The sequence below is a fragment of the Agelaius tricolor genome, unplaced genomic scaffold, assembly GCF_023055355.1.
Source record: "Agelaius tricolor isolate 1412-34295 unplaced genomic scaffold, bAgeTri1.0.p SCAF_38, whole genome shotgun sequence".
Lineage (NCBI taxonomy): Eukaryota > Metazoa > Chordata > Aves > Passeriformes > Icteridae > Agelaius > Agelaius tricolor.
In genome coordinates this window covers 2,002,363-2,024,597 of record NW_027269298.1, presented here as the reverse complement: position 1 = coordinate 2,024,597, position 22,235 = coordinate 2,002,363, and the positions used below count along the sequence as shown (strand labels likewise).

The 22,235-nt window shown below is 45.3% G+C and overlaps 1 protein-coding gene across 1 annotated transcript in view; it reads left to right on the top strand.

Annotated features, from left to right (window-relative positions):
- Positions 1-53: 53 nt before the first annotated feature.
- The window catches only part of DDX31 (DEAD-box helicase 31), a 45,230-nt gene continuing 23,048 nt past the window's right edge, over positions 54-22,235 (top strand). The window contains exons 1-16 of the mRNA XM_071454384.1: positions 54-177; positions 845-1,098; positions 1,271-1,346; positions 1,737-1,780; positions 2,170-2,240; positions 2,522-2,586; positions 3,360-3,404; positions 4,940-4,981; positions 5,746-5,810; positions 6,600-6,719; positions 6,983-7,089; positions 7,812-8,047; positions 8,399-8,575; positions 10,962-11,021; positions 16,931-16,981; positions 18,960-19,099. Of these exons, the coding sequence (XP_071310485.1) occupies positions 142-177; positions 845-1,098; positions 1,271-1,346; positions 1,737-1,780; positions 2,170-2,240; positions 2,522-2,586; positions 3,360-3,404; positions 4,940-4,981; positions 5,746-5,810; positions 6,600-6,719; positions 6,983-7,089; positions 7,812-8,047; positions 8,399-8,575; positions 10,962-11,021; positions 16,931-16,981; positions 18,960-19,099 (1,589 nt within the window). The 5' untranslated portion in view covers positions 54-141. The remainder of the gene's footprint in view (positions 178-844; positions 1,099-1,270; positions 1,347-1,736; positions 1,781-2,169; positions 2,241-2,521; positions 2,587-3,359; positions 3,405-4,939; positions 4,982-5,745; positions 5,811-6,599; positions 6,720-6,982; positions 7,090-7,811; positions 8,048-8,398; positions 8,576-10,961; positions 11,022-16,930; positions 16,982-18,959; positions 19,100-22,235) is intronic.

Below are 22,235 nucleotides of genomic sequence, written 5' to 3'. Positions count from 1 at the left end.
TCCGCAGCGCCGCGGGGTGACGGGGAGCCGGGAGGGCTCCGGTCTGGGGAGGAGGCTCCGCACCCGCCGCCGCGCCACCCTCACGGGCCGGGCGGGCGGGCGGGAGACGGCCCCGGGGCTTTGCGGAGGAGCGGGCGGGACATGGCGGCGGGCGTGGGGATGCGCGGCCTCGGCAGGGTACGAGCGGAGGGGAAGGGAGTGTGGGGTCTGCGGCTCACGGGACCCTGCGGGACATGGGACACGGGATACAGGAACTTGCGGGACAGGGGACACGGGATATGGGATACGGCACGGGGGACCCTGTGGGACGTGCGACCCTGCGGGACCCTGAGCGAGCGAGGAGGCAGCATCCGACAAGTTATTAAATGGAGCTTTTGGCTTCTCCCCCAGCCCGAGCCGGGGCTGACCCGGCACCGGGGCTCCCCGGGCAGGGGTCGGGCAGATCCGGCTCCTCCGAGCTCCCGGAGCTGCGGGCAGACGGCGCTGCCCCGGCTCACTGCGTTCCCTTTGACTGCGGGCGATGCTCTCCCTGCCCTCTGCTTCGTCTGCAGAGACTTCAAAATGATTTTGAGAGAGGTTTTTAAAGCATGTTCTGCCCAGTCACTGGAGAAGTTGAATGCAATCCTTTTGGGCTGAGCACTAGATTTGGCCTCAGGTTGCTCATGGCATTTCAGCAGCATCAGAAGTCTCAGGCGCGGTGGTGGATCTGTTGGAGTAGGAGTTGTGTAGCTGCAGAAAGCAGCTTTGATTTCTTTAGTCGTGGAGTGGGGGATTCCAAAAATAAGGCTCTGGTGTTTGTGTGTTAACTCCCAGTCAGTGCTGACCGGTTTGTTTCACTTTCAAGCAATCTGGTGCTCTGAAAAGGAAGCTCCAGTCACCACATGGAAACCCACCCGTGAAACGAAAACGTAAATTATCCATAAACACCTTCAGGAAGGGTGCCACGGAGGCTGACAGGAGGGAGGAGGGAAGCTCATCACAAAAGATTGTTCCTAAGAAGCAGCTGACTGACAAACAAAATGAAAGCCAGAAGAACAAACCTTTCATCAAGACATCCAGCCTGTTTAAAAACAACCCAGACATCCCAGAAATTCACAGGTATTTTAGACAAATGGGAGAGAAAAAAAAAAAAAAAGCTTGCAATGCCTTGAAATTCAGGGTCTTGAATTCTTGCCCTTGCTTGGCAGATGAAGTTTCATTGCTGATTATGTAGAATGGTGTTTTATTTTTAACCCTACAATGTGTTTTGGTTTTGTTTCTCCTAACTCAGAAAAGAAGTGCAGCAGGTGCAAGAAAATGTTTTCACTACAGATTCCTTCAGCCAGCTGGACCTGCACCCACATCTGGTGAGTGGCAGGAGGGCTACCATGCCTCAAAAACATGGGGTTTTGGGTGGGGGGCAGCTCAGAGAGCCTTTACTCATGGTGACCTGGATACTTCACCTGATTTTGTCACTCAGGGTGTTGGTCCATGTCCTGACCTGTCCCCCTGTCCCCAGACACAGTCCCAGCCCTCTTCACTGTTTGCTGCTGTAGTATCAAAAAAATCACAAAAAGCCAGCAATGGTGTAATTCTGATTAACTAAGAAGTATTTTGAGGAGATGGGAACTTTATGGACCAGTTATGCAGAGAATAAATGTCAGTTTTCTGGGTTTCATTCTGTCTTAGCAGTACAAGAAATAACAAAAGGAACAGTTTGTCAATAAAACCTTTATTTCTCTTTATTATCTCTTTAGATCTCCACAATAAACACTGTCCTAAACATATGCAGCATGACCAGGTAAGCAAATCAATATCAAAACTTTGCAATTTACCCCTAAAAGCCAATCACCTGTGATTATTTCATTATATTTGTGAAGACCACAGTACCACTATTCTATTTGCTATTGGGTTTGTAGGGACTCCTGCTTTCTAGTTTAGTACTTGAATCATAAACTCCTCTGGTTTGAATTTATCACATCTGATGCCTACCCTGCCTTTAATTTATCACATCTGATGCCTACCCAGTGGCTTTGCTTAGAAATCACCTCAGCTGATGTAGCTGCAGAGCAGAGATGAGCATGGGGAATTTGGGGTGAAGAATTTTGAGTCAGTCACTGTGTGTTAAAATCTTGGAATTCCATCCTGTGTTGCATCTGCATTTCCTGCCCTGCTTTGTTTGTCACCCAGTGTTCAGAAGCAAACAATTCCTGTGCTCCTGCAAGGCAGAGATGCCCTGGTGAGATCTCAGACTGGTTCAGGTCAGTGTTGAACTGTCTCTGTCCTTCCTTAGGGTGTGTTAACTGCATTTATTTAGGTAGATCTTAGTGGGTTACCACCACCCCTCTTTTCTAATTGACCCTTTATTGAATTGCCTGTTAATCATCCATTCTGCAAACTTCCTATTTAATAGAAACTTTTCCAGAGTCTGACTGCAGTTTAAGAGTGGTGGGACAAATGGTACTTTGGTTTGCTGGAGTGTTGTAATTGCCACGTGTATTTTTTTAATGGAAATTTTTCTTATTTTCTCCCTTTCAAAAAGGTAAAACTCTTGCCTATGGGATTCCACTTGTGCAGTCTTTGCAAGGAATGGAATCCAAAATACAGGTAGGTCCAACAGCACTAAATAAACTTGCTTTTGAAACTAAGATTAATAAAAATAAAATCCAGCTCCTGTAGTCATTGCTGTCTCTTTTTCATACAAGCAATCCACATTCCCCTTTATTTGTACATGTGACAGATGGGATTTTCCAGTTCTGTTGAGGTGTGGATGGTACAAGATCAATGTTAGCCATTGCCCATTGCTCCATGCTGCAGGACAAATTGGAAATGGTCTAAATTATCAGGGGTGGAGAAGGTAGAGAGCAGAAGAAATGGCCTGGAAGAACTGAAAACAAAGGTTCCTGTTAAGTAATCTTTGGCATGGGGTGGGATTGGGTAATTGCTCCCAGTTTGGATCATACACCAAAAGATGCTGCTGCAGATCTTGTGCATTTTATGGATAGAGATCATCCTGACTGAAGGGTTGAAGCATTTCCAGCCCATCTTGGATTGTCACTGCTACCTTGCTGTGCATCAAGCAGGAGAGTATCCCTGCAGCTCAGGAGCACAGGAGTGAAACAACATTGTGTGTGTGTGTGTGTGTGTGCAAGGAAATGTTGGCTTTGACTGGGAGCAGCTTTCCCTGCAGGGACAAGAACACAGTGTGGGACTGTTATGGGAAAAACTTGGTTTTATAAAAGCTGTGGGGCAGAAATACCCTAAAATATCATGTACAGACTGGCACTGAAGGCCTTCAGTGCTGGCTGAGAGCAGGGAGGTGTGGAAGGGCTGTGCTCAGTGCTGCCTTCTCTCAGAGCCCTGCTCTTGTGTGTTTGCAGCGCAGCGATGGCCCCTACGCGCTCGTGCTCGTCCCAACCAGGGAGGTAGGTGGCTTTTCCTTCCTCAGTCTGTCTGAACACTGATTTTTGGGGAGGTAGGTGCCTTTTCCTTCCTCAGTCTGTCTGAACACTGATTTTTGGGGAGGTGGGTGGCTTTTCCTTCCTCAGTCTGTCTGAACACTGATTTTTGGAGAGGTGGGTGGCTTTTCCTTCCTCAGTCTGTCTGAACACTGATTTTTGGGGAGGTAGGTGGCTTTTCCTTCCTCAGTCTGAACACTGATTTTTGGGGATGTGGGTGGCTTTTCCTTCCTCAGTCTGTCTGAACACTGATTTTTGGGGAGGTGGGTGGCTTTTCCTTCCTCAGTCTGTCTGAACACTGATTTTTGGGGAGGTGGGTGTGGGTCCACCAGAGCTCCTCACATCAGAAAACACTCTCAGATCATTCTCCTTTTGCTCACACCTTGCCCTCACAAAACGTGTTGTCATTTTTGTTCAGTGCCAACCAGAGTAAGAAAGGAGTTTCTCAGTTCTCCTCCTGCTGTTGGAAATCTTTGTGGAGGCTGCAGAACCTCTCTGGCTTAGTGCAGGGGGAATGAGTAAAACCAATGAATTCAGCTTTGCAAATGTGTAGCTTTATACAAGTATTTCATTTTCAAAGCTATTTATTCAAATCCATAAGTGAATGCTGAAGCTGAGGCCTCCATGAGTTGGTTTCTCCACTGAACTCTTCAATTTAATTTATATTATTTGCAATTGCAAAGGCAGTGTCAGAAAAGATTATCAACCTTTTTTATTTTTGTTTGGTATGTCAAATGATAATAACTTCCATGTGGAGAATTGATTGCAGGTGTCTCATTTGGGTCCAATATTTTATGCAGCCTGCAATACAATATCTGCTCTGTTACCTGAAAGGAGGAGGCTCTGAAGCTATTTAAATTTTTACAGCAACAACTTACTGCCTCTTTAGGATGCCATGTGAATACTAAGCATGGAGGAAACTGTGTGTAAACTCATTTAAAGGGCTGCCATTGAGAGTACTTAGGAAGATAATTTGTGATTACAATTGATATTACTTTGTAATGGAACAATAACCTTCCTTGAGAAAAGAAATGCAGAAATATCCAGTGGCACAATCACTCCATGGGCCAGGTGAGGAACTGTGAGGGCTGCCAGAAGACAATTGACCTATGTGTTTCCTTTTCATGGTGATTTTTTCCCAGAATTTTTATAATTTTCTCTTTTATTCTTCCTCTGGAGCAAAATCTTCTGTGCCTGTAGTTTGTTTTCTCCCCAGGGCATTCACATAAGCCAGCAGAAGTCTCTCTTGTCCTGAGAGCTGGCTTGTGGAGCTGAGCCAATAGAGAGGTTTTTGAGCAGGTCAAAATACAATAAAAGAGAGATTGTTCAAGAGAAAAAAATTAATAAGCAGCTTCTAAAAGATAAAACTAAGGATGCATTTAGAATTCTGATATACATAACTAGATTAATTTACAGAATTTTGAGCCATAGAGATTTGTAATCCAGCTTTTTAGTCCAGAGAGCCTTTGTCAGAGCTCATTTTCTTTTGTTGATTTCCATAGCTTGCACTCCAAAGTTTTGATACAATCCAGAAACTACTTAAGGTAAGAATTCAATGCTCTGTGTTCTTATTCTTATAAGGAGCCAAACAACTTCAGTTCCTGTGAATTCAGCTGGAGGTTTAAGGAAATCCAGCACCTGGCAAGATGCATGGTCCTTAAAGATAAATGTGTTTAAGTGTGTGATTTCCCTATGGCATGTTTTAAATTATTACATGAGCAATTAAGTGATTAATTATGGCACCCTAGTTGCACATGTGCTGATAAACAAGCACAGTTGATTTTCACAGCCATTTGTTTGTAGAAATACCTTTCATTGTCTCAGGCTGAGTTATGAATGGAAACTCTGGTGGTGACAAGGACCGTTTTACTGAAACTAATACTGGCCAGATGGGTTTCAGATGGGGAGCAGGACTTGGGGAACTGCTTTGCCAGCTGAATGACTGGAGAAATGAGAAGGCTTTTAAAATCATTAAATGATAGTGCTTTCCTTGTAATTGAGGCAGAGTATCTTACCATTGGGCTGGAAGGTGTTTAAATCATTTATTTATCTGATCCATATTTCCACCCCCTCTTCATTTTTCTTTGGAATAATAGGGTACTTCCTCATTATTTATAAGTCTTATAAATTTATAAGTCTTGAAAAGAGACTTATAAGTCTTTTTTTTAGTGCTGGAGCTGTGATCACATCACATGCATGCTGCTGTCATCCCCATCCTCTCTCTTTTTGCCAAGAAACATAATTTTTGTTTAGGCTTTGTCTTGTTATTAAGAAGAATCATTGCTGGTCTTGGTTTTCTTTTCTGTAGCCATTTACCTGGATTGTGCCTGGAGTGCTAATGGGGGGAGAAAAGAGAAAATCAGAAAAAGCCAGGTAGGAAACCAACTTCTTAAATTATATTTTGGGTCCTTCTGCTCTACAGACTCTTTATCTACTACTCTTCTTTGGAGTGTTTTTCTTACTGGGAGGGAGGATGGTGAGCTTGGATCAAGCTGTGATCCCCTGGATCTTACACAGGCACAGTGGCTGGGGCAGCAGGAAACATTCACTTCCCCCAGCTGAATCTATTTCTAAAATGTTGATGAGCCTTCTGAGAAGATGAGCTCTTGTGTCAGTATTTTTTTTCCCTCTTCTGACAAACACCTGTATTTGCTTACCACCAACTGTATTTGTTATGGGGGAAATTGCTTTCTGGAAAAGAGATTTCCTGGTGTTAAAAAATCCTTTCTTTCCCCTTTTCAAGAATTGAATTGTAAGCTGGTAATCCAAAATGGAATTTTCATTTCTCTCTATATAATCATACACAAAAAGAAGTTTACTCTTGACAGTAAAACAAGTACTCAATTAGAAAAGAAAACCTAGCTGGAGTGTTAGATTTTTTTTTAATATTATTAATATTTCTTTCCACTCTGTCCTTAGCACTGAGTGTGCCTCTGAGTATCAGAGTATCAGTGATGATCAAAGATAAATTTTAGCTGGGCAAAACAAATCAGTTTTTGTCAGTGAGAAAGTGCTGTTCCTGATTTTACTGTGGCATTTTTCCCCTCTGTAGTTTCCACTTCCTTACTCTGGGTCCTAGTCCAGCTAACCTTCATAGGGTTGTTTTTTCTTTCTTTGCTTTCTCTTACCTGGGTTTTATTTTTTGTTTAAAAATCTGCACAGGTTAAGGAAAGGGATAAATATCCTCATCTCCACCCCTGGCCGCCTGGTTGATCACATCAGGTCCACGCAGTGTATTCATTTCCGTCGCACTCAGTGGCTGATCATTGATGAAGCAGACAGGTAAACTCCCAAGTGTTCAGATCTGGAGAATTATTACAATACCCTCTGCATCATAATTCACTAAATATCTTTTTAAATTATGAGAGGGTGTGATTTTAATCCATTCATGCTCAGTGGCCACAGCCAAGCACCAGATGTCTGGGATTAGGACGAAGTACCCACTTTGGACAGATTGGTGGACAATTGTTCATTGCAAAGATGTCATGCAGTATTAAGACTTTCTCCCTCGACAGCACCTTTAACCATCTCTGCTGTTTCTGTAGGATCCTGGACCTGGGCTTTGAGAAGGATGTGGCTGTGATACTCAATGCTTTAAATGCTGAGAGAGAGACACGTCAGAATGTGCTGCTCTCAGCCACCCTCACCGAAGGTGGGTTATGGACAGATGGGGGCTCTTGTAGCTGAATAATGCTGCAGAATACTTGGTTGAGTCTGCCTCTGTTACAGCCCAGTCTGAAGCCCTTTGCAGGAGTGGAATTAATTTCCTGTTAATTTCTGTTAATTTCTTTGCCTTACAGCACTTCCTTTGTTACTGGAATTTCTGTCAGCGTGTGTACTTCCATGGTCTCCATGTATGTCTCCCCAAATTCCATAGCAAAGTCACTATGAACCTGAAATTTCATTTGTTTGCTTTACAAATGCAGAATTAAGGCAAAAAGCTAATTGCAAGGGAGCTGTTGTATGCTTTGCTCTGTACCACACAAGCAGTCATCTGCTGAGGCAGGAACTGAGCCAGGGCTCCTGACTCCTGCACTCTTGACAGAGTGAAGATCTGCTGGGGTTTTCCCACACACACATTTAAAAGTAGGCCTGCCAAATGCTGTCTGTCCATAAAGACATTCATGTACTGTAAAATAGCACAGTCAGCTGCAGTAGTGCCTTGTCAAGGTTCTGGGGGAGTCCATAGAGCTAAGCCTGGTAAGCCTTAGAAAGGCTGAGGTTTGTGAGGGGGTGCTGTCAGTGTCTGAGGGTGACTCACTGGGTTCTTGCCCTCCACTCCTTTTCACTGGAATTGTGTTAATTGTTTTTTTCTGTGAGTGCATCATCCCAGGCCAGACTGGGCCTCACATGTCTCTCATTTCTCTGGTTTAGGAGTGACACGCCTGGCTGATATCAGCTTGAATGACCCTGTCAGCATTTCCATAGCAGATGAAATCCAGAATGTGCCTAAGCCAACATCACAAACAGATAGGAAGGCCAGCAGTTCATCAAACTGCATGGACCAGGAAAACTTTGCTGTTCCAGAGACACTCCAGCAGTATGTCATGATGGTCCCCAGCAAACTGAGGCTTGTCACCTTAGCAGCTTTTATCCTGCAGAAATGCAAGGTGAGACTCTGTTTGCATTTATATTACTAAGTAGCCTTTTGCCCTTTCCAACTCCTTTATCTGTTCCTCTGTTGAGGATAGCATGGATTAGATCCAGGGCTTTGAAGTGCATCTTGAACCACAAGAGAGCTGAGGTGCTATTGTGTCTTTCATGCTGGCAGAGAGATCCCTGTGCAGCGTGTACTCATTCTTCTGTTGTGAGCTCTCTGTTTGGTGTCAGACTCTGTAATCCTTTCCCACATAATTATATCTCCAGATATAATTATGAAAGATCCACCTGGATCTTTTCATGATCTGGGAATTGGGAGAGGCCTTTGCAAGTGGTCATGTGCAATTCTCTTGTTGTTGCAGTTTGAAAAGCGTCACAAGATGATCATCTTTTTCTCCAGCTGTGAACAAGTGGAATTCTACCATGAGCTCCTTGCAAAGGTCCTTTCAGGAGGGCCAGAGTCAGAGCAACCTGGACGTTCACCCCTCTCCTCTGTGAGCTTACATTTTCTACGTCTGCACGGCGACATGGAACAGGAAGTAAGCACTCTCAAAATGTCAGGATCTGCAGTTTTATTCCTTTTTCCCATGATTTATTATGTGGCTATATTTGGGGAGGAGGGCAGAAGAGAAGACAGAGGGTCATTTCACCTCTAGGGGCCTCAGTCTTCCATCTGCTAATGAGAATAAGGATATTGTCCCGTTTCTGGGAAGTACTTTGATAGCTGTATCTGAAAAACACACCTGAAGAAGCAAATGTGTTATTTCAGCAGGCAGAGCAGCCATTCTCTATTCCCAGTGGATGCACTAAACCATTTATGTCTCTGTGTTTCTCTCTCATGCAGTCAAGACAGACTTAATGCCAAAGGAAAACCTTATCCAAGCCCCAAAACATTATTACTGTTGTAATAATAAGTTGTCCCCATTAAATGAGGCTGGAGCAGTTTGGCTTTGGTTTTGAAGAGCAGTGTCTTGACAGACTGCTGTTTTCCCTGGGATGGAATAATAGCATTGTAACAGTGATTACCCCAAAATAGTTTTGGACCTATTGGAGAGGTTGGACCTTGCTACAGAGGGCTGAGAGGCCAGGAGGGGAGTGTCAGATGAACTGTCACTGCAGAGTTTCTCTCAATAGCTGAGAGACCTCCCTTGGAAGTTCAGGCCCAGATCCTGCCCTTGGTCTGTGATGGAGAGAGCTGCTGCTCTACTCTGAGCTGCACAGCAGAGATGGTAAATGAATAGAGCTCTTCTGATGAAGCAAGAGGTGAAGAGCCATTGTTTTTCTCACTCATTCTCATCCTGTGGAGACCAGAAACATGTGCTTTGCTGTCCCTGCAGTCTGGCCTTTCCTCAACCTGCCTGCCTGAGCAAGTGAGCAGGCCTGGTCTGGCCCAACTCTACCCTGACCAGCTGTTAAGCCAACAGAACACCACTAAGTAGCTGGCACCAGGGGAAGGGTTTTGCCTTTTTAGTACCCAGTGTGTAATTAGTGCTTGATGTCTTCAAATTAAGAGCATTAATGGAGCTAAATTGTGGATCCCATATGGTACTGCTGAGCACGGCTGCTGTCATTGTCAACAAGATACAGCGTGCTCTCTTCTTTAATTTTTGTCAGCAGAGGGTTCAGTGTGTCAGCAAGGCCCAAGTTTCCCTTCTTTTCTAGAACAGCACCTCTAGCTGGGAGTCAAGTGTGTAAGGTTTCTTCTCTATCATCAATGTAACACTTAGTTCCTAGCCAGAACTCCGGGGAAAGGCTTGAAATGAGGAAATAAGGATATTTTGGAAGGCAAGCAGGAAAGGGAGTGTAGGTGCAGAGGTGGTATTGGCAAGTGAAGACCAAGTTCTGCTGAGAACTTTGGTTATTGGTGCTCAGAGATAGCAAATATCATTGTGATGTAATGTGAGTTGTAGAGTCAGTTTTTGTGGCTTTCATCAAGAAAAAACACACCCCAAAGCTGTTAGTTAAAATAACTGGAATGTGCTTGGGAAGGTTAGGGGACTGACCAGGCAGGAGGCTTTTGAAGGGAGCTGAGGGGCTGTACTGGGTTCCTGCAGATCCCTTCAATGGCTCAGAGACTGCTGGGGGGTAATTTGGGATCTGGGTGCTGTGGATGGCCCTGCCCGTGGGGCTGAGCTCATGTAAGGAGTGGGGGCTGCAGGTGCAGAGCAGAGATGGGGGCAAGGCTGGGCAGCACCTGCCTCTGACCTTGGTGGAAGGAGCAGCCTCAGTCCCAGTGTCACCAGTCCCATTGGTGTCTCCTTTCCTCTTGGGCAGGGATTTCTGGCCGTCTCTCCTGCCCTGTTACTTTGGAGCCTTGTCCCACAGCAGTTCACTGTGCAGCTGAGCATCCCTGACACTCAGTAATTCCAGAGTCAGAGCAGTGGCTGTGTGCATGCCCCATTGGGCACATGATGAGGCTGATCTCTTGTGATGTGATTATATCACTGTGTCAACAAAATGGGCTTATCCTGCCCATCGTGTGACTGGACAGACAGCAGTGAACGTGTCCAGCTTTGCTTGTTTCCACAAAAGCCTGTCTTGCCCATAAAGTGTGCCAGTGCTTCTGTTGGTGCTGCCTAATCCTTTGTGGATCCCCTCTCCATGTCAAACAGTTTCTGTTTGCTGGCACACACAGGCTCTGTTTCTGTGCAAACCATGGAGGTGTTGGCTGCTCTGATTTGCCCAAATGCATCCAGGCTTCCCCAGACACTGCCCTCCTACCTGGGACCACACCTGTGTGCCACAGATTTTTCCATTTGCAGGAAGAGTCTGACTGGCACTTGTGAGGCCAATTCCTTTGCTTTTGGATCTTTACATGATCCTAGTGAATGAGACACAGTTAAATTGTTCCCTTAGCTAATTTGCTTTGTGTTTGATTGTAATGTGCATAAGCAGTCTTTTAATTCTTCCTTTTCAATCTTCTAGGAAAGGACAGAGGTCTTCCAGGAGTTCCTAAAATCCAAGACTGGCATCTTGCTTTGCACTGTGAGTAACTTGGAGTCCCTTTGCAGCTCCACACTAAAGGGCCTGTCTGATCCCTAAGGGTAACCAGAGGAATTGGCACTGAGCTCTAATTCCAGCTCACCATCTGACCTTGAGGAAAGTCATCTCCTTTTTCTGCATCTCACATGTTCAGTAAGAACTGGGGCCTTCTTTGCAAGCTATTAATATGATCTTCTGCTGAGTTACCATATACAGGAAGAATGGATGTCTCATATTAGAGGCCACCAAGTATTTTGCTTGGTCTTATGTCTGGAAAAATCTGTTCCTTTGAAGCTGGAACCTTGCCCCCTACATGCAGCCAGTAGAATGCAATCCTGATTTGTAGTGTGTCCTGGCACTGCCAGGGAAACTGGATGGAATGTGGTTATTTCCCATCTTAATAACTACCCCAAGGTTAAAAACAACCACCTGCAGAGGTGGGAAGGGGAGCCCAACCAGAGAAAGAAAAGCACATGCTCTGCTGCTTGCCTTGTGCCCTTCAAGCTCCTTCCAAGGGTGCTGAGGGTGAAATTCTTGTCCTCTGCTGAAGTTTGCTGGCACCCTTGGGTTGTGGTGGCACCTTTGCCTCTCGCTCCTGACCTGCCAGGGCCACAGGCTGCTGCAGTGGTGCAGAAGGCTGCACGATTTGCTCTCTAATAGTGGCAGCTGTTGATCTGAAAACGTGTGAATCTTGGCGATTTCTACCCACTGCAAACTTGTAAATTACAGCGATCGGGAGTAATTAGAGCTGAGAAACCCTCTCCAGCTCTGAAATGACTCCTGTTCTTGCTGCACGTTATTCTTAAAGGAAACCAGTTGCAATTTTTTCAGAGTGTGGGGAGCTGAGTTCTTTTTTTTTTCTGCCCACAGCTCAAGCTACGAGTGCCATGTGTATAGGAGTGCTTGATTTAGCATTGCCAAATTATTTGTCACCTGTAAAATTCTACTTGTTATCTTCTAGTCCTCTTTGTGTGTACAGCCTTTCAGTGATTTGATCAAGGTCAAAATGCATCTTTGCAGTGCATAAGTGGAACTGTAACTTGGTTCCCTTGTATACTTGAGTGTCAGAACCAGGGAGGAGAGTAGAGCTTAAACCGTTCAGTGGCGTAGATTGATTTGAAGATAAAAAGTGTTTGGTAAATTCTGAAAAATAAATAGCTAAACTTTGTTATCCTTGATGCACGTAACTGAGAAATGTCAGGTACGTATCTTGTTTTTGAAATTCCAATTTAATGGGTTTGGAAGGAAGGTAAATGCTCAAATTTAGACAAAGAAAGAGGAAGCAAAACAATTGCAATCACTAGGCTAGCAATTCCTTGGTGAGAAGGTTTGAAGGGAAAATGCAGCCTGTGACAGGAAAAATCTGTCAGGAAATGAGCAACTGTTGACAAGGTAGGAAGAATTTGGATGAAGAAATCTCAGTGGATGGGATTCCCCTCTTGAGACACTGGAGATGTGTTTTGATTTCCTGCTGTGCCACAGACAGGTGAACGTGGAATTGGGGTGACAAGGCAAATAGCCACATGTCAGTTGAGCAGCAATAGCTGTGGGTTTGCTCCTGATCTGTCACAAATGGGAGGTAATGGTCATAAATGGGAGATAATATGGAGTAACCTGGATTGCCATGACGAGGGTGGTGTAAGGTAACACATTTATTGTAACCCTCCTCCTCTTCAATCTAAGCTGCTTTGCATTTCCTGCAAGGCAGGGATGCAGCTCCTGCCGGTGCCGGTGACTCTGCCTCAGCTGGCACACGGTCAGCACGTTAAGCACAGTGAGTTGTGTGTCTTGAGTCCAAAATCTCCCTGTGCTTCAGCTCCCCATCTGTAAAATGGGGAAAGTAGCACAGTTCCATCTTACAGAGATGTTGGGAGGACAAATGCATTGAAAGCAGGAGGTGGCCTGTTACCACAGTAATGGGGACCATATGGACACCTTAATATAGAGATACACTTTGCACCAGTCCCACATTACAGGTGCCTCCCCAACGCAGATGTCCAAAGGGCAGCCAGGCTCTGTGACCACCTCCTGCCTCTAAGGGCATTGCTTTTTCTGACATTCTTCTCCATATCAGCAAAAAAAAAAAAAAAAATTCTGCAGAAAGGTGGTTCTGTTCTTTTCACTGCGAAATCGTGTTTTGTGCCCACAAAATTTTGAAACCTGGCTCACAAAAGAGCAACACAAATAATGTTGCCGTCCTTCCCTTGTCCCTTATGCCATGTTCTCCACCCATCTTTCCGCTCTAGTAAGCAATGGGACCTGCTGTTCCTTTTATTAATTTGCTCTATGTCATATGTATATTAATATAGCCCATAAAATATTTTTGCCAGACAATATAAGCTGGCAGACAAGAAAATAAAAGAAGGGCCATGTATCTCAGAGGGTCTCATCCAGATTTATTTCTCTCTCCTTCACTGAAAGTTCTTTGCGGCTTCCTTTGGGATGTGCCTTTTAAACAAGTTCATCTCTTCCAGGGAGGGAGGAAAGATCATTTGGAGATTGTTTGCTGTTTACTCAGTCACGCTAACTCATCTTGCCAGTTTTCTGGCGGCCCCAGCCAAGAGCTTTCGCCTCTGACAGCTTCTGTGCTCTCCCCTTCCTCCTCTGATTACGCAGCCCAATCTGTCACCCTGCCGACGGGGGTCTCTACCCTGCTGATGGCTTTCCACACTCGGCTGTAATGACTTTTGGCAGGCCGGGAAGGCGCGAGAGCTTCTTCCCCAGCTTGGAGAGCCGTTAGGCCCTCTCTGCCTGTTAGCTAAAGCACTTTGTGAGGTTCTTTGGTAAATAAATGAGTCATTTTAATCCAACTGACAGCCTGGCACCTGAGCAAGCTGCCTTCCATCTGTACTTCTAGGCCTCATGTAGGCAGCCAATTGTCAAGCTCAGGGCCTTCAAGACCTCACCATTGAGTGTCTTTCAAAAGCAACTTTAGCAATTTCCTTTGCCCTAATTAGATTGTGTGAGAGGGACTGAGCAAACCAAGGCCCTTGCAAAACTTCAGTGGCCCTGTTGGTTCTGATCTTCTGCAATGACAGGACTCACTTTCAGTGTGACCTTTTTGCCCTCCATTCCCTGGCATCCACCCCCTGTACCCCATTCTCTGGATCCACCCCTGTACCCCCTAACCACAAGCCCAGGCTGGTAACATGAGTTGTTCAAAGCAGAAATTTCAGCTTTTATAGCATCCCTCAGGTGGATTGTTCCTTGATCCTGTGCCCTTGTGTGCCTTGCAGTTGGGATCAGGGCAGGAATGTGGTTAAGGCTTCAGGTTATCGTTTAAAATGGCACTGGTGTAGGTTTGGTTTTGGTTTTTTGCTCCATGAGATGGTCACTGAAGAATTGGCCCTTCCATTGCCCATGGAAAGGAGGCAGCAGCCACCTGCCAAGGTGTCATATCCTTGATTTCCCTGTAATTAAGGAATGGTAGTGTGAGGTCACACATAGAAGGGGCAGTGCCATCTGAGGCAGTGGAAAAGAGGGAGAGTGGTACATTGGAAATCTCTTGGGCTTCTTGAAAGAGTATTGGCAGCAGGTTAGTGCTTCTGTGCGTGGAATAAATGTAAAACCGGATTGGTGTTGTTTGAGCTGTGTTCTCTCTCCTGGAAGGGTGACCCACAAATATTTTTCTAAAATTCTGAGAAGTTGAAACTCATGGGCCCTGCCAACAGAGGAAAGCAAATCAACTCAAACTTTTTACCCTAGTCCTACCTTGCTGCTCTCTACCAGGTTCTTTGAGGAAAAGGAGCTTGAGGAGACACAGGTGGACTGATACTGAGGAATCTTTGAGAGTTTGCAAAACACTCCAATTACCAGTAAATCCCAAAAGACTTGTGAAAGAGAGCCAAGGGAAACCCCAGGAGAGTAGCTGTTGCTGTGTGTCAGTAACAACTGAGTGGAGTTGGTGGCACTGTGAAAGCAATCATGAATGCAAGGCTGGTGATGGGAGAAAGCCTTCTCTAAAATGTCCTCCCTGGCTGTTTATGAGGCTTTTAGTGAACCTTTTCAGCTTGGGCAAATGCACATGAAAATTCTGACTGTGGCAGTGATTTTTCCAAGCTAAGATGTTGAGAAAATTATCTTGGAAAAGCAGGGAAAGAATCTGGGTGGATGAAAGGGATGGCTCCAGCCCATGCTGTCCACTCCTCATATTAGAGGTGCTCCAGACCGCAGGGCTGTCTTGGTTGTTGGTTTATTTTGGGGAAACTGCCCTATGCCAAGGTCAGAGCCCTCTGCTCAGACAGCCTTTCCTCAGCTGCTGGGTGGGAGGAAGAGCACAGGAAGGGAAAAGACCAAAGCCTTGTCAGCTTTGGTGGAAGAACAGAGCCAGCCAGCTCGGAATCAGCCGTCAGCGCTCCCGTCTGATCGTGCTGCAGAGTTTATAGTCTTGTTATCCTGGTAACTGCTGTACACGCTTCCCAGCTCCCCTTGATTTATTTTCTCCAACCTCCTTTAAATGGCTTTTTGTACATCTGTTCATTCTGACTCTGGGAACAAGTCACTCCTTAATGAGCGTGTTGGAGCGCGAGCGTGCGTTATTTCGGAGTGGGCGCCGTGGAAAGTGGCTCCTCTTTTACTGCACTTGGAGCCACAAAACAGCCTGGTTAGTGCTTATGGGAAGGCCTTTGCTGCCAAAACATCAGCTTCCCATTCTTTTAACGTGTGTGGGAGTTGCATGAAAACACTTCAGTGGGTGGCTGACACATTTTTAGTACATTAAGCTCCTGCTTACGTCCTTAATATATTCTATTTTGCAACTAGCTAAAAGATACATGTGTTGCAAAACATTTCCTAACAGAGTTAAATCTGCACACCTGCTCTGCTATTGCGCCTGGTGAATGTAAAATCCAAGGAGTATGTGAGGACATTACTAATGAAGAGAAAATCAAGAAGGGAGATTGAAATGTGTTTGTGCTCTCTGGTTTGGATGGCATTTAAACTCTCTTTCCTCTCAGAAGGGGGTATGTTTTTGGAGGTATCTGGCTGTGGATAACTAAAGGGTCTCATTCAAGTCCTTCTCCAAGTTGATGGTGTTTTTCACCAGCTGGCACATCAGATAACACCTTGACAGCAGCTTCAGACTCTTTTCTTCGTAGCTGCATTTTGTTTCTCCAAATCAAAGCCAGACTGGTGCAAATCTAAGGCATAGCTGAAGTCCCCTCTCCTCAAGCTGTGCTCCAGCTTCCTGCAGATTCTGCTAAATTGTTTATTTGCCTTTTATTTTAGGGCCAGATGACCTGCAAGTCATCTGCTCCTCAACTTCAGACCATCACCTAGGAAACAACTAATTATTTGTAGGTAGAGATCAGTATATCTTTGGACATTCCACCCAAGGCCAGGGATTCTTGACCATTGGCCTTTTATTTTTTTTTTTTTCCTTTTTCATCATAAGCAGCCTGATTTTAGTACTTAGATTTGCTGTGGATAAAGGTGTGCTCAGAACTAGTGCTGCCTTTCAGAGATTTAATTCTCCCTCTCTGTGTTTGGGTAGTAGGTGCTCATGAGCAGATCTCTTTTCATCAGTGAAAGAAACTGAAGAACCAAAGGTATCACTAGCATTTACACAGTGGATTCTCTCAGATATAATGCCAAGGGGCTGTAGCAAAATGCTGTAATTCAACACCACCATCCTGAAATAGGTGTTTGTGTCCTCCAGGCTTTGGGCCATAGTAGTGGATCATTTTTGATTGCATTTTTGATTGCATTGCATTTTTGACTGCCAACAATCCTTATATTTTAAACCCTCAGTGTTATTTCTGACCTTCAGTCCATCTCTCCCCAAATGAGACACTTCAAATTCCTACTTACATAGCTAGTTGCTTTCAGACATAGTTTCCATCCCAGAAGACTCCTCACTCTGCTGATACCTCCAAAGGATTTTTACTAAAGTGATTTCCTTATTCATTTTAAAGGATGTAGCAGCACGGGGGCTGGACCTGCCTCAAGTGACCTGGATTGTACAGGTGGGTTTGCTCTGTGTGTCTGTGTGTGTTAAGTGCAGCCTTGCTCAGATTAAATCCCTTCCCAGTCCATAACCTTCCTGCAGTTTGCTGGTCTTGGTGCTGATGCCTGCAGGTGGGGGAGACCCACAAGTTCCTGACTGCAGGACTGGGACTCTGGGTTTTGCCAGGATTGCAGCATTGCTAGGGTAGCCTTGGTCTGTTTTTCTCTTTAATAACTGATGTTACCAGAGTTTCTCCTGGCTGGAGATGAAGCACCCTCCATTTCCCCACCCAGGAAGCCAAATTTTGTGAAATCCTGACCATCTCTTGCAGTTCTGTTCCTGTTTTCCTGAGCTTGCTGGGGAGGCAGTTCCATGAGGAGTTTAAGTTAATTCCTCATGTTAAACATTGAGTATCTCAGTAGTGTCAGTGCAGTGACCTGAGTGTCTTGAGTGAGGCTTGGCTGGGTTGGGGCTGAGTAGCTGCAGGCATCCAGCTTCCAGCAGAACTGCATGGTTCAGATTTTCCCTGAAGAAAACAAGCCCAACAAAACCCCACACTGCTGCATTGCTGTTGACAGAAATACAGTCCTAAGGAAGAAAAAAAATAGAAAGGAAGATGGATTGAACCTTAAAAATAGCAGCCTGTCGTTTCAAAGAGGAGGCTGAGAGCATGAGACAGATTTCATTTCTATAAAAGATTTATAATTAAAAAAAGGTTAGTTGAATAGAGGAAGAACTGATCCAGAGATTCACATGTATCAAGCAACACCTGGGTAAAAGGAACAGGGCACAGAGCCTCAACAAAGCTTTTTAATTTCTACCTCATCCCTTCAGGTAACAAATTTGATTTGATTTTTGTGTTTTTTAAAAAAGGAATGATATTGTAGCAGCCAGCTAGTCGATGAAGGCTGTGGAAGTGAAGTCTTTAATTCCCAGATCTGTATATTAATATAATTTAACCAAAGATATAGTTGCCAGTGTTAGAACGCAGTGCAAATTACCTAAAGCCCTGGGAGACTTCTGTGTGTCCAGAAGGCGAAATCTCAGCTGTCCTGAGAGCTGTGTCCAAGAGCAAGGACCTGCAGGGAGCAATTAGATTGCTCACAGCATCTTACTCACACCTCTAGCCAGTAGAAACTTTGCCAGAGGGCACAGGTATAAACACTAGAGTGGGCTTTGGTTGTTGGGTTTTTTCCAGTTAAACTGCTGAGGGCTCATTTCTGAGCAGTATCTCTGTGCTTGTTCATTTTTTCCAGGAAAGAGAGGAAGGGGGGGAAAGAATAGGGGGAGGTTAAAGGGAGGGAAATGTGTCACCCTTTATCAGATCTTGCAAATGGCTGGGCAGTTTTGATTCCCAGTGAGGTAAATGAGAGGCAGTGCTAAATTTGGGGGGGTCTTTAAGGAACATTTTCATGGTGTCTGGTAGTTGGACAGGGGAAGAGAGTTGCTACCTGTATCATAGACTGCTGAAAGCACTCCCTCCTCTCTCTTAGATTTATTCTACCCTGTAACCAGCTATGATTTGCTTTAATCCAAACAAAGCAATTTAGCCCAATTCCAAATTGGCACCAGCTGTTTTTTGTTTTGTGATTTTTCTCCCAAACGCAGAACAGGCAGCTCCCTGCTCCATGTGGGCAGTCCTGGGCGCTCTTTGGTGTGAGATTTGATTAGATTCGATTTTTTTTTTTTTTTTTAAATTAGGGGAAGCGAACAGGTTTCTATATAGAAATAAAATGTAAAAGGCAGAGAGAGAGACACTGAGATGGGGAAAACTGTCCTATTATCTAAAAGTTGGCCAACATGTCACATCCAACATGTCAAAAAACCGCCGCGGCTGAGGGGCTGAGTGATGGTTCGGGGGATGAGGCGTGCTACAAACAGCCCAATTCCTCGGGAGGCGCAGCCTGTGGGGTGTGCCTTTTGTTCCAGGTGAGCGGGCTGGGTGTGTGCTTTCTAATTAACATCCTCTTAATTGCTCTTTTTCCCCCTTCCTGAAGTACAACGCTCCGGCTTCACCTGCGGAATACATCCACCGGATCGGGAGGACGGCGCGCATCGGCTGCCACGGGAGCAGCCTGCTCGTGCTGGCTCCTTCAGAGGCAGAATATGTCAGCTTGCTGGCTTCTCACAAGATTAAGTGAGTCAGAAACGCCAACAAAAGTTTCAGCTCATCCTTGCTAATTAACCTTCCGTGGCACTTTCAGCGGGACTGTGTCTCGTGCAGGTTTTAATAAGAATTTATTAATTCTCGTGATCCAGGCCTGGCCCCAGACTAGCAAAAGGAGAAGAGGGAAGTGTGTGAAAATCATCAGCCTGACAGGTTGTGCATGAGTGAGTGTGTGTGGTGAGGGGCAGGGATAGTCAGAGATCCTTTGCACTCCATTGTTTCCTCTCTGGCCCTGGGTTCAAATCTATGACAAATCTTGTGACTGTGTGGAGATCACAAGTCAAACGAGCCTGTCAGATGGTCCCTGGCCCTCTGCCTGCATGGCACCATATTGTCAGAGACTGTGCTGGCCCTTTGGGAGAGATCTGGGGGAGAGATTGCTGGGGAGCTGTGGGTGATATCTGCAGTTAGTTGACCGAGATGTGTTGTTTAAGTGGCTTGTGACAGGAACAGGAGAGGCTTTGGCAAGTGGTGAGAGCCCAGTGTGGTCCTGGAAGGCAAAAAGGGAGGGTGGACTCTTGCAGACCCAAAGTGGGGTGTGCTTCCAAGCCTGCCTGGCTCTGGCTTGGATTTGGGAGTAGCAGCAAGGAGAGCAAGCCAGGCTCAGTAAGAACCAGCCCAGTGTGCAGTCAGGTACCTGATGGCTGACACATGATGAGATCTTAGTCCAGCCCTGCTTGCACAATGATCTTTTTGTAGAGAAAACCCACAACTGGCTGCTCAGCATCTCTAGGCAGGATCTCCAGCCTCCTCAGCAGCCAGCTGGGTGTTTGTGCCTCCCCTTGCTCCCTGCTCTGCTGTCTCTCAGCGTTTGAGAACATCAGCAGAGTCCCTTCAGTGTTGTGGCAGTGTTGATGGAGCCCTGTAAACTCATGCACAAATTAGTTCCCTTTTATTTCTTGTGTTTCTGTCGGGTGGAGCTGCTTGGAATCGAATTTGGTTTTGCATCCTTGAAACAAACAAATGTTGGCAGTAAATACAGGCTTATTCTAGGCTGTGAGCCATTTAGTGGTCTAACAAAGAGCCATCCATCATCCCAGGTAACTATCTATTAAGCAGACACCAGCAAGACATGGAAGGCTAAGCTGACAGGGTTTTTTTTCATGTAACAAACAGCACTGACATTTAAAGGTGAAATCCCACATAATTGTGAATTTTTAACTCCAAGTAGAAAGTTCTATTTTTCTATTTTATAATATTTTGGTAGTGTTAGAGGAAGGAGAGAGAAATTTCCTTCCTTTTTATTTTAAATGTTAATGCTTTTATCCAATGTTGTTGTTTTTTAACAAGTTTGGGGAAGTGTCACTCAGGCTGGTAATTATGTCTGCTAAGCAGACCTGTTGTTGAGCTGGCCGTGGTCTTCAGGAATCTTGAAGACTCTGAATAAGGAGGGGGAGATTTATGTGAATTTATTTTTCCTTTGCTTTTCAGAGCCAGATGACACTGGGGATTGCCTTTTCTTGTTTTGCTTGTTTGTTTTACATTCTGCAGATGAAGGACTTGCCAGAAATGAGTGTAATTTGCCTTCCTTGACCCCCATCCTCAGAGGAAAGGCAGTGAGTGCCTGCCGGGCACGGGGCAATCCAACCTCTCTGCTCTTCCCACACAGAGGATGAGGAGAAGGGGCACAGGGACAGAGCAGGGAGCTGATGAATTACTGAGAAGATGCAGGAAGGCAGCTTGAAGCTCAAGGCAGCAAGTGCCATCAGCACAAATTGCCGTTACCCTTCATAAACAGAGCATTATGGTGATAATCCTGACAATTTAATTCAGTGTGAGGGCAAAAGACAGCGTGTGTTGGACTGTCACTGAGCCTCCTCTTAAGCACTGCTCATTTCTGTTCCTTTACCCTAAATCTTTTTGCCCTCTGACTTGGTCTGCACAAGTTACTGGAGTTTGCTTTTTTTTTCCCATTCTTAGCTTAATTTTTAAATCTCTCAGGTTTTTGTCGAGGATGAGTGTGTGTTGTGAATCTTTCTTTTTTTTTTTTTAATTTGTTGGGGTTTTTTTTTTTCCTTTTTTAAATGAAGTTCCCGCTGGGTTTATTGAAATGTAAATACTTCATAAAATATGTATTTTGAAGAAGACAAAGCATGAGATGTGTCCCTGCAGCCTTCAGCTGGTGTAAATGAGCAATGCTCTGCTGGTTTACAGGGGATGAGGATCTGACCCAGAGTTTTTTCCTAAACCCCTCCACCCACCCCAGCATGCATGGGAGTAAGTCCAGGAATGTTGAGAGTCGGAAGTAATGAGAGCAGACGTGGCTTTGTTCCTGGATGAAAATCCACTTTGGAATTAGAGATGACTGCCTTTGAAATTGGAAATCGCTTGCAATTAATTTTCACCGGTACCTGAAGCCTCTCCTTGGCTTCCAGTGTGGAAAAGCAGCGTTAGCCTTTGCCAAAACGATCTCACTTTGGCTCTGCTGAGATCAGTAATTCCTGTTGGGGCTCAGCAAAGCTGCCTCCTCTCTCTGCAACTTTCAGGTTGGGCTTTGCGTAGCTGGAAGTTGTGGCTGCTCTGCCCAGCTGTAAATGTGGATGTGCAGGCACGTGCACACTCATGTTTTCTCTCCATTCCCTCTTTAAAAAAAAAAAAAAAAGGATAGACTCCAAAATGTTCTGTCTCAGCTCCAAGCAAAACTAACAGATTTCCCTTCAAAGGGAGGAGGCAACAAGCAGAAGAAATGCGAGGTTTTGGTTTTGTTTTTTTTTTTCCTTTATGTCTCTTCTAGCCCCTTCAGCTGCAATCTCGCAGCGCCTGCCTCGACAGCTATCAGATAATTTCTTTATCTGCTAACAGCAGCCTAACTAATTTATAAAGGAGGAGGCATCACCGTGAAGGCACGAGTCGTTTCCCTCCCTGCTCCAGTCGTTTCCCTCCCTGCTCGGGGGTTGTGCTGTTCCCCTCCCTGCTCCCTGCTGTGAACCCAGTTCTGGTATCTGTTGCTGGCGACACGCCAGGGGAGGGGAGGACCCAACTCCAACAAATCAATGTCAAAGGTTTGACATTTTCATTCATAGCCGTGTCAAAGCAACCTTTGCAGGGGGAAGGGGGAGGTCTGCTTTCCTCTTGCTTAAGTGGTTACCATTTATGTTTTAATTTG